This window comes from Drosophila mauritiana, chromosome 3L, assembly GCF_004382145.1.
Source record: "Drosophila mauritiana strain mau12 chromosome 3L, ASM438214v1, whole genome shotgun sequence".
In the NCBI taxonomy this organism is placed as follows: Eukaryota; Metazoa; Arthropoda; class Insecta; order Diptera; family Drosophilidae; genus Drosophila; species Drosophila mauritiana.
Window position 1 is genome coordinate 19,670,793 of NC_046669.1, and position 10,383 is coordinate 19,681,175.

At 44.7% G+C, this 10,383-nt stretch overlaps 3 protein-coding genes across 3 annotated transcripts; all 3 read left to right on the forward strand.

Moving 5' to 3' along the window:
• The first annotated feature begins 86 nt into the window (after window positions 1-86).
• On the forward strand, window positions 87-2,480 carry LOC117139343 (peritrophin-44). The gene is made up of 2 exons (XM_033301589.1): window positions 87-111; window positions 1,405-2,480. The coding sequence occupies exons 1-2, from the start codon at window positions 87-89 to the stop codon at window positions 2,478-2,480; spliced, it is 1,101 nt and encodes a 366-aa protein (XP_033157480.1).
• A 1,012-nt stretch (window positions 2,481-3,492) lies between these two features.
• Window positions 3,493-4,922, forward strand: LOC117140551 (peritrophin-44). Its single transcript, XM_033303547.1, has 2 exons — window positions 3,493-3,554; window positions 3,880-4,922. The coding sequence occupies exons 1-2, from the start codon at window positions 3,548-3,550 to the stop codon at window positions 4,887-4,889; spliced, it is 1,017 nt and encodes a 338-aa protein (XP_033159438.1). The 5' UTR covers window positions 3,493-3,547; the 3' UTR covers window positions 4,890-4,922.
• A 1,271-nt stretch (window positions 4,923-6,193) lies between these two features.
• Window positions 6,194-10,070, forward strand: LOC117140243 (possible lysine-specific histone demethylase 1). The gene is made up of 3 exons (XM_033303045.1): window positions 6,194-8,149; window positions 8,222-8,760; window positions 8,889-10,070. The coding sequence occupies exons 1-3, from the start codon at window positions 6,627-6,629 to the stop codon at window positions 9,491-9,493; spliced, it is 2,667 nt and encodes an 888-aa protein (XP_033158936.1). The 5' UTR covers window positions 6,194-6,626; the 3' UTR covers window positions 9,494-10,070.
• Window positions 10,071-10,383: the final 313 nt, after the last annotated feature.

The following is a 10,383-nucleotide window of genomic DNA, read 5'->3' on the forward strand; positions in this document are numbered from 1 at the left end:
CACCTTCCATCCCTCCGAAATTGTTGGGTTAGCTCACGGTTCGAAGGCGTTGGACGTCGAAAGTGAAACTAGCGGACCCGGCCGAAATGGACTGGCTTATAAGCTCGAATCGTATCTTGGCCAGCGGACTCCATACATACTATATATACTATATTAGTCTAGTTTATATATTTTTTATACGTTTCTTCACATGACAGCCGTGGCGGAATTTGGATTATCAGCTGCTGATTGCGAACCCTCTCTGTCTATAATTGTTTTTTAATTTCGAAGAAGTTCGAGGAGGCGGAGAAGTGTCACGGCTCTTATTGATCACTCAGTGGTGTTTCCCTGGTATCTTGGCACTCATTTTAGCAACACGACATTAGTTAGATATCTCAATTTGAATCGCACTGCGACGCTTGACTTGAATTGAGTGGTCTCTTTCCTCTGGAGGTTATCAGGTTCGGGGGAAAAATTACCGAGCTACAAGTGTTTATATTAATAGCTTGTCCAAGGGAAATAGCTCACCTTGCAGAACGGAAATTTTAAAAAATTATATATATATTTATTTATTTATGTGAATTATACAGTTTCGGCATGCATAATTACTTAGCACAATTAAATGCAAGTGTTTTGAAATTTTATTAGCACGCTGCAGAAAAAGAAAAAACGATCTATACAAATAATTGATGTTTAATAACAAAAACGTATTTTATAGTCAGTTTTAAATTTCCGTTAAATTATTTAGAATCTATGCCGCACTATTTTATTGTTTCGCCTAAAAGCAAGTTTTGCCCGTTTTGAAATTCGCCCATAAGTATGCAATGACATTTAAACAAACTCGATACTACTATTTTTTGGCTCAATTGATATCTTATCAACTTCCTATTTGATTTACCGGTAGCCAATTGGCAATCTCCAAATTGTTTATAAAATAAGCATTCGCTACAACTGAAAATCACCCAGTGATTTAGACAGGAAATGCAAAATACATTTCTTCTGAATTCAAATCTTCTGAATGCTTCTTAAAAACATTTAGTTCCCAAATACAATTGTATCAAACATTCCCATTTATTGCGTTCTATGCGTTACATATACCTGCTCCTTTAAAAACAGTCAAATTATTTAGAAATATATATCACTAAAAAGATATTATATAGGAAATCCCTAAACAAAATCAATACATTGTAATCTTCATTTTTACTTCCTTCCTTTCCTTTCTTCCTTTTTTAGCTTTTAACACAGCAAGTTATAGGTAAGTGGCGTGTTTTCATCTTGATTGAACCCATCTTACCCATTGAATACCCCTCAAAAACCAATCCGCTTATCTTGCCAGCAAAAATTGATTGCTGCTTATCCTCTGATATTTATAAGTAATCGCAGGTCGTCGTTCAGATTCAGTACGAGTTTATGCTTCGTCCAAAGTTGAGCTGCGATGGAAAGTGAGTGGATTGCGAGCTGCCAGTGGAATAGATCTAACCTTATTGTGTTTTCAAATTGCAGAATTTGGTGCTATCCTGGGCGTGGTACTGGTGCTACTGCTCCACAGCCTAGATGTGGTTAATGGCCGGAATGAGGACATCTGCCGCTTGTTCTCCAACAATACGGTGATCCGAGATCCCGAATCCTGCAGTCAATCGATTACGTGCATCGATTCCGTCAGCTACTACAGTACATGCACGGGATCTACTCCGTTTTTCGACAAGGACACGGGCAAGTGCGTCAAGTCACTGTCCACATCCACGTCCAGCTGCTCGATATCCTGCGCGGATCGGGCCAAGCAATTCCTGGCCGACCCCAAGTCCTGCTACGGCTACTATTACTGTGCGGACGAGGAGACGGCCATGTACGGCACCTGTCCGTCGGAGACGCACTTCAATGCCACCACCCAGATGTGCTCCCGCCAATACGAATCGGACTGCACCACCAGCAGCTTCGAGTACTGCAGCATTGTCAAGAACGGCGTAAACTTCGACAATCTGCAGGGTTGCCACATGTATCACGTCTGTGACAAGGGTGTCCTGAAGGACAAGACATGCTCGAATACCTATTATCAGGCCAGCACGGGCGAGTGTGTGTCCAAGGCTCTGGTGGATTGCGATGCCCATCCGCTGCCCACGAATGTCTGCGGCAAGGCCAGTAAGCCCTACGAGAACAAGTTCGTCGCGGATGAGGCCACCTGTCGCGGCTACTTCTACTGCGCCAAGCAGAAGGATGGCACCCCGGACGCCAATCCGGTGTGGAACCAGTGTCCCCAGGACAAATTCTTCGATGCGAGCAGCCAGATGTGCATAACCCCCAGTTCGGTCAAGTGCTCCCACGATCGTTGCGACGGTCGAACTGCTAGTTTTGTCGTTAGTGCCACCAAGGGCTGTCGCAACTACCTGAGCTGCTCCGACGGCATCACCGTGGGCGAGAGGTCCTGCGGCAACTACTTCTTCGACGATCAGCTGGGCGCCTGCACTCCAAGTGTCCAGACCTACACTGCGTGCAAGTCGTAGTCGTGTGTTTCCAATAAAGCCCAGATTTCATTAAGGTGTTAATGGAGTGTAGTAGTTCGGATTCCTTCGGGGAATGTGGGACTTGGATTGTCATACATATAGATACTAGGCTCTCTAACGAGTACTTTTTGTTTGTTTCCTGCGCTGGAAGCCAGTATCTTTGCAGTAACTCGAGGATCGTAATTGAGATAGGTTATTTTCCTAACCAGTTTTTATAAGAACGCAGATTGTTTTCGCTGCTCTAATGATTAAGATTAGCCACCGAAAAGAACAATATTTTTAAACAATCAGCAACATCTAGTTCGAAATTCTAATAAATAATATCTGATGTGTGTGTGAAGAACACTCGCATTTTGATTAATATTCCTGGAACAATTCAGCTGAAAACTAAGTAAATGAGCAAATAGCATTTCCAGAATTCACTCTATCGTGGAAACTTTTCTTGCAGGTGGTAGTGATGGAATAGCAAGGCGTCATAAATGATAATCACTGTCCTATTCGTTGCTTACAATCAATGTTTTCAAAAGTTCTGATTTTCCAAACAAAAACCTATCGAAAGCGACAGCGAAATGACAAGGCAGTATATTTTAAAAGTTTGTCATATTTACGGCACAATAACTGCTGACCGTTTAATCGCATCAGCGATAAATATATTTATAGTTCAATTAATTAACGGCCCACAGGAGGTTCATTTGACTCGAAACTACCGTGGGTATACCTCATTGACTTTCCTTTTCGATTCAAGTTGCTAAAATTCACTATGAAAGTAAGTTGTTAAGGAATCCGCAGTCAGATGTCTCGATTTCAATAGATTTCAATCACCAATTACGACCTACTTGAAGGGTTTTACCTCCTTTCGCACAACATTGATAAGATTTGCTCATAAGAGGGGCAATAAAGCGCCGGTATCAGCAGAAGCAGTGGCAACGATAATGTCTGCTAGTTAATATAAGCTTCTTCCATTCACGAAACTCCATTTAGTCGGGCGTAATTAGTTCCCGCGGCCACATCAAGACACTCGATCTATTCTCTTGCAAATTAAACCAAAGTTTCCCCAGCAATCAACCATGCTAAGTGAGTTTTATCAACCCACCCATTCACCGCCGTGAATATTTTTTATTCACCCTGATTCAGCCTTGATTTTTAGTGAAAAGTGACAGCGTTTTTAAAGATACAATTAAAATGTATCTAGAATCTATTTTGACGTAATATCACGATAGAATATATAGAAATTCGTTTAAGAAGTTGTTTGTAAATTCATTTTTATGAGTATTTCTTTCAATGAATGAAGAATTACAATATGTTTTGAACAGTACGACTTATTTTTATTACGAGTAGATTCCTTTTTCAAAGGTGTGCTATATCATTCTAATATATCTTGATCATATATCATTCGTAGACCTCAAACGTGGAGTGCTTCTCGGATGCGTTCTCTGGCTGGTGGCTTCCGTAGCTCTCTCGGCGAGTGCCGGTGAATACGAGGAGCTGTGTCGCCTGTTCAAGAACGGGACCAAGGTTCGAAAGCCCGGCACCTGCGACCAGTACATCCAGTGCTACGATGGCAACGGCACCGTCCTGACCTGCCCCTCCAACCAGTCCTTCAGTCCCAGCAAGGGTAGTTGCGTGGACACGTTGGCCAACAGCAACAAGTACTGCGGCAACCGCTGCGAAGGATTGGATGGCGAATGGGTGGCCGATCCGACCGAGTGCCGCAAGTACTTCTACTGCATGAACGGCGAACCGCTGGCGGGGATGTGTCCCGATAGCCAGCACTTCGATGAGCGCTCCCAGTCCTGCCTGTACGGCGTGGACTCCATATGCGTGGATGTGAACAACATTTGCGAGCTGGTGGCGGAAAATACGAAGTTCCGGAACGAGAACGACTGCGCCTACTACTATGAGTGCGACAAGACCGGGAACCATGCGTCCAAGAGCTGCAAATTAACCTCCGAGAAGCGCGAGTATTTCGATGTGGAGAGCGGCAAGTGCGTGGAAGCCAATAAGGTGGAGTGCACCGCCCATTCGAAGGAGAACATCTGCACCAGCGACACAAAGATTACATTCAAATCAGACAAAGCCACCTGCCGTGGATACTTCGTCTGCAAGGCCCTCGATCACGTCGCCGACCTGGATCCCCTGTGGATGCAGTGCCCCGAGGGCTACTTCTTCGACGCGGATCGGCAGCTCTGCGCCAATCCCACCTCGGTGGTGTGCACCCACAACAGATGCGACGGACGCGGCACGATGCTGGTGACCAGCAGCAGCAACAACTGTCACAACTACATCCGGTGTGTGGACAACAAGGAGGTGACGGAGGAAACCTGCCACTTTGATCACTTCTTCGACGAGACAGTGGAGGCGTGCTCCTCGAAGATCATCTACGATAAGTGTTGCGATGGCCGGGACTAAACAAAAAATATAAATAAAGGTGCAAAAAAACAATGTAGTTGATTTTATGGGCGATACCCATTAATCGTAGAGTAAAAGCAAAGACACTAGAAAGGTAAAAACGGTAAGAGGGTATACTAGATTCGTTGAAAAGTATGTAACAGGCAGAAGGAAGCGTTTCCGACCATATAAAGTATAATCATATATTCTTGATCAGGATCAATAGCCAAGTCGATCTGGTCCTGTCCGTCCGTCGAGCATACAGATTCCCACTCTAACGCCCACAAGCTGCAAAATACTTCCACGCCCTCATTTTTAAACTGCAACTCCCACAAGCCAACCAAAACTGTCACGCCCACACTTTTGCACAATTTTTAAATTATTGTTTTTTATTTCAATTTCTACTAATATTCAAAAATATATTGAAATTTCTCGAACTTCCAGCTGTATAACAGCTATATGATGGTCGGTGATTTCGGCTCTTCTGTTTCTATTTTGTTCAAAACATTTATTTTTACGATTTGGCTACAGACTTTAATTTTTGGGGAAAATACATTAATAACACACATTTAAAATTCAGGTAATTGGCTGTGTTTAATATATGGTATGTATAGCCCGTATGGTAGGCATTAAAAATAGACTAACAACACATTTCTAATCTGTTTGTAAGTGAAATTGAAGCGAAGAGGTGCCGGTATAATGAAGTTATTTCTAAATTTAGAAATCAATTAGTTTTATCGTTCAGTTACCAAAATGTAGAACAACATCCACTAGGAGCCAGACGTGTTTGAAAATACCAAGATTAATGGTAACGTTTTGTTAACTGTTTCTATTTGCTTATCTACAAAACGTAGATGAGTTAATTTGCAATAATACGAGAGCTTATGCTCAAGAAAATAAGAACTTTTTTATATGTAAGGCCAACGGGAATAAAAATAAATCCGCAGGTAGGGATAGATTTATCAGGCGAAAACATTTTTAAGCCAACTCAACTAGTTTTGCGTTTTCCATACGAAGTTGCCGCTTTGTTGTTGCATTTTTGAAATCATCAACGACCGTTACATTCGATTTTAAAATTTGCCCGATTCGGTTTCGGCTGTTATCGATAAATACACCCGCACAGAGAATTTAAGTCGCAGCACTGCGCCTTGGGGGTTGTTGTAGTAAGAGTTGTACCTAAGTTCCGCAAATAACTTATACAACTTAACTTCACGTTAACTTCTTTTAACGCATAAATCGAATTAATTAATGTTTCTAATAATGCGTTGTATGGTGCTCAAAAAACGAATGCGCGCGCAGAGTGACCAGATGCACCGGTACAGAGATGTTGGTGGTGTTGTGCTGCTGCCACACCGCTAGAACGGTATAAACAATTTTTATATTTTGCATTTTTAAATGTCGGAAAATTAATCTGTGAGCCAGCGCAAAATGAAAAGCGACGCATGGCTCACCTGATACACAGCATTTGAGAATACTTAACTTTATTGTCATCAGAAAAGCAGGGAGTTTTGACCAAAGAAAAAAGCTACACCCGCAGTCCGATCCTCGAAACGTGTGATAATAAAATCACGGAACAATCCGAATAATATAAAAAGAATAATGCGGCAATATTCCGGTTTGGTGCGCTAAAGAATTCGTGATTTTCGAACGTGGGCTAGCATTATTGGAATTGGATATGAGTTCGGTAAAAATTTAAACGGATTCCACTTTTGAAGGGCCAACTTTTCGGTGTCCCGGTGGCAGTTCCATAATCCGGAGATGAAATCCACCCAGTTCGGAGGCAGTAGCTCCAAGATGACCGAGCCCATTGAGTATGTGACGCTGATTAGCGACGATTCCGATGGTGAGCCCACGCCCAAAAGAAACGTCAATCACCCGCCATCGGCATTGTCAGCACCCAATCCTAGTCAGAAGCAAAAGCACCCGGATGAGGACTCCAATGACGCACCTGCCACCAGCGATGAGCGTCGCACAAGTAGGCGCAATCGGCCAAAAGTGGATTATAGTAACAGGCCTAGTGGAAGTGGAGACACCGCCTCCAATGACAAGTCAGGATCGGCATCCATGGGAAATAACAACCAGCAGGCAGAGCGTCGCGGCCAAAGCCAAACCCGCAAGTCAGAAGCCAATGCCACCTCCGTGTCCGGACCGAGTGCAGGAAATTCCAGACCATCCCAGAACGGAGATTCCAAGGATAGGGATGCCGGCACGCCCACGGTTTTGTCTGGCCAAGAGGGCGCCGTCTTCCAATCTCGCCTGCCGTTTAACAAAATGACACCCAACGAAGAGGCGTGCTTTCCGGACATCAGTCGCTCGGGCATTCTGGGCCATCGGGTATTCCTCAACATTCGTAACAGCCTCTTGCACATGTGGGTGGACAATCCCAAGGTCCAGCTGAGCTTCGAGATCGCCCTTAAGAACCTGCCGCCGCCATTCGACAGCGAGCCCAGTTTGGTAAGGCGAGTACACTCGTTTCTGGAGCGTCATGGCTTCATTAACTTCGGCATCTTTAAGCGACTTAAGCCTATACCCGCCAAAAAGCTGGGCAAAGTCATAGTGATCGGGGCAGGGATCTCCGGCTTAGCAGTGGCACACCAGTTGCAGCAGTTCGGCATGGATGTGATCGTCTTGGAAGCGCGGGATCGAGTAGGCGGACGGATATCTACGTTTCGGAAGAACAGCTATATTGCCGATGTGGGAGCGATGGTGGTTACCGGCGTCTATGGCAATCCAATGACGATCCTCAGCAAGCAGATCGGTATGGACCTAGTGCCCATCCAGCAGACATGTCCACTTTATGGCCCAGATGGCAAGCCCGTGCCCAAGGAGAAGGATGATGTGATCGAGAGAGAATTTAACCGACTGCTGGAATCAGCCAGCTACCTGTCCCACCGTCTCGATTTTAACTACGCCGGCGATTGCCCAGTTTCGCTAGGCGATGCCTTGGAGTGGATAATCAGTATGCAGGAGATGCAGGTGATGCACAAACGGGGGCAGCACATGCAGGAGATCATAGCTACCCAAACGAAGATCATTGAACAGCGTCGTCGACTGAAAACCCTTAGAGATACCATAGCCACACTAAAGAATGAGCACTTGGCAATGATCAACCAGCGAAAACCCAAAGGCACGGATGGCGATCTGAAATACTGTTACCAGGAGTTTAGCATTAGGAACACCCAGATCAAACTGGAGGAAACGATCAGTACGTTTAACGATCTCCATGCCGAGGAAAAGCAGATGTTAGCCAAGCTCCACGAACTGGAGCAAAACCGACCTAGGTAAGTTGGCTTTGAAGTAGTCTTTGAAAGCTTGAAATATGTTAAATGGCCTAATAAACTCCATTCGTGCAGCGATGTGTACCTCTCGTCCCGCGACCGCCTGATCTTGGACTGGCATTTTGCCAACTTGGAGTTTGCAAACGCCACCCGGCTAAATAACCTGTCGCTGAAGCACTGGGATCAGGATGATGACTTCGAGTTCATTGGCCACCACACAACTGTGCGGAACGGTTATTCATGTGTGCCTGTAGCTCTCACTGAAAACCTGGACATCCGCGTCAATAGCGCCGTCAAGGAGATTAAGTACGGCACCAAGGGTGTGGAAGTAGTGGCTGAGAACTTGAAGACATCCAATTCGCAGATGACGTACAAGGCAGACCTGGTCGTCTGCACACTTACTCTGGGCGTCCTAAAAGTGGCGGTAGCACATAAGGAGTCACAGCAGAGTAACACAGTCAAGTTTGACCCGCCATTGCCGGACTGGAAACAGCAGGCCATCAAAAGGCTGGGATTCGGGAATCTTAATAAGGTTGTGCTCTGCTTCGATCGCATCTTTTGGGATCCCAACGCTAATCTATTCGGGCACGTGGGCAGCACCACGGCGAGTAGAGGTAAGTGGTGTGACTTTCGGCATCAGCTTATCCTATTCATCTATTACCAGACCTGGACAGGCTTTCAACATCCCAAATTGTATTGGCAATTAAATGTGTTCAATGATATTATTGCATATTAATTGCAGGAGAAATGTTTCTGTTCTGGAGTATAAGCTCATCTCCGGTGCTGCTCGCACTAGTCGCCGGAATGGCAGCGAATCTGGTGGAGAGCGTGACGGATGACATCATAATCGGGCGTTGTATGTCGGTGCTGAAAAACATCTTCGGGAATACCTCTGTTCCACAACCCAAGGAGACAGTGGTAACGCGTTGGCGCAGCGATCCCTGGGCCCGTGGGTCGTACAGCTACGTATCCGTTGGTTCCTCGGGCAGTGACTACGATCTGCTGGCGGCGCCTGTCATTCCGCCGTCCAGTAAGGATGCGGAAGGATTGCCACGGCTATTCTTCGCGGGCGAGCATACGATACGGAATTATCCGGCCACTGTGCATGGAGCGTACTTGAGCGGATTGCGCGAGGCGGGACGTATTGCGGATTACTATCTCGGCTATCCAGAGGGAACACCGCCGGACATTGGCTACTCGGTGGCTGAGGCGGCCAATCTGGTGTCCGTGGGAAATGTTGTCAAGCTGCGCGACTTCTCGCCCAATCTATCTGACTCCTCCCCGTCGTCAAAGAAGTCGGAGGAGAATTCAAACTCAAACACTGCCGACTCTACGGAGCTACAGTAACAATGTATTTAGCGTGAATGATTTGGGCCCCAGCAGTTACTCCTAGAGCGTTTAGTTTTGTATCATACAACTGGAACTCGCTGTTTAAAGCAAAGCTAGGCCGATGTAAATACCTAAGACTATTCCACTAAGCATGGACCACTTTCATTCAACCAATTATAAATTATAGATAAAAAGAAATAACACCCAACATAGCCAATCCTCTTCAGTGTTTCCTTCAGATCAAAGTAAACAAACCTCTGTGCGCCTATAATTATCAACAAATATGATACAATCATCTATCATAACTTCCTGTTCCACTTACCCGTCAAAGGGGAGTATATGTTTTAAGTATATTATCGCGTACAAGATTGTTTTCAATCATTATTTTGTAAATTAAATTTGAAAATTGTAAATTAAGTGTACGCAGATATTTTTAATTAGGTTAATTTTATTTAAGTAATAATTTCATATTACTTCCAACTTAAAAAAACTTAAAATTTTTTAATATCATTGTTATCTGGATAAAATAGGATGTAGAAAAATGTGTACGCCAATCATGGCATAAATTGACTTTTAAAATATAATGTAAGCTTAATCATCCGTCTTTTTATTTGACAGGTCGTACTTCACTATACCTCGCAATTAGTGGGTATCGAAAAGTGAAAACTGTGATGTTTTGGGTCTCTCGGGCAGTTGGGCAACTTCTTTCGAAATTGTGTCAGTTCAACGACCTCCGCCAAAGTTCGCTTTCAATGGCAATGAAACGAAAGCTTAACCTTAGTCGTCGAAAGCTCCTGTCTGCAAACTTCCACGAATTGGCATTGGTGGGTCTCAGGGGCGAAAAGCTCGGAAGTGCACTCGGCTAGAGCCGATCGGTGGGGGTGAATGTGTGCCGCTAGAACGGGTTA

Bases quoted from the DNA above. Each gene is read 5' to 3' on its own strand.
- LOC117140243 (XM_033303045.1), top strand. From the start codon at position 6,627: ATGAAATCCACCCAGTTCGGAGGCAGTAGCTCCAAGATGACCGAGCCC. The intron at 8,150-8,221 runs GTAAGTTGGCTT...CCATTCGTGCAG, and splicing joins CTGGAGCAAAACCGACCTAG to CGATGTGTACCTCTCGTCCC. The intron at 8,761-8,888 runs GTAAGTGGTGTG...TATTAATTGCAG, and splicing joins CAGCACCACGGCGAGTAGAG to GAGAAATGTTTCTGTTCTGG.
- LOC117139343 (XM_033301589.1), top strand. From the start codon at position 87: ATGGACTGGCTTATAAGCTCGAATC. The intron at 112-1,404 runs GTATCTTGGCCA...CTTCGTCCAAAG, and splicing joins CTGGCTTATAAGCTCGAATC to TTGAGCTGCGATGGAAAGTG.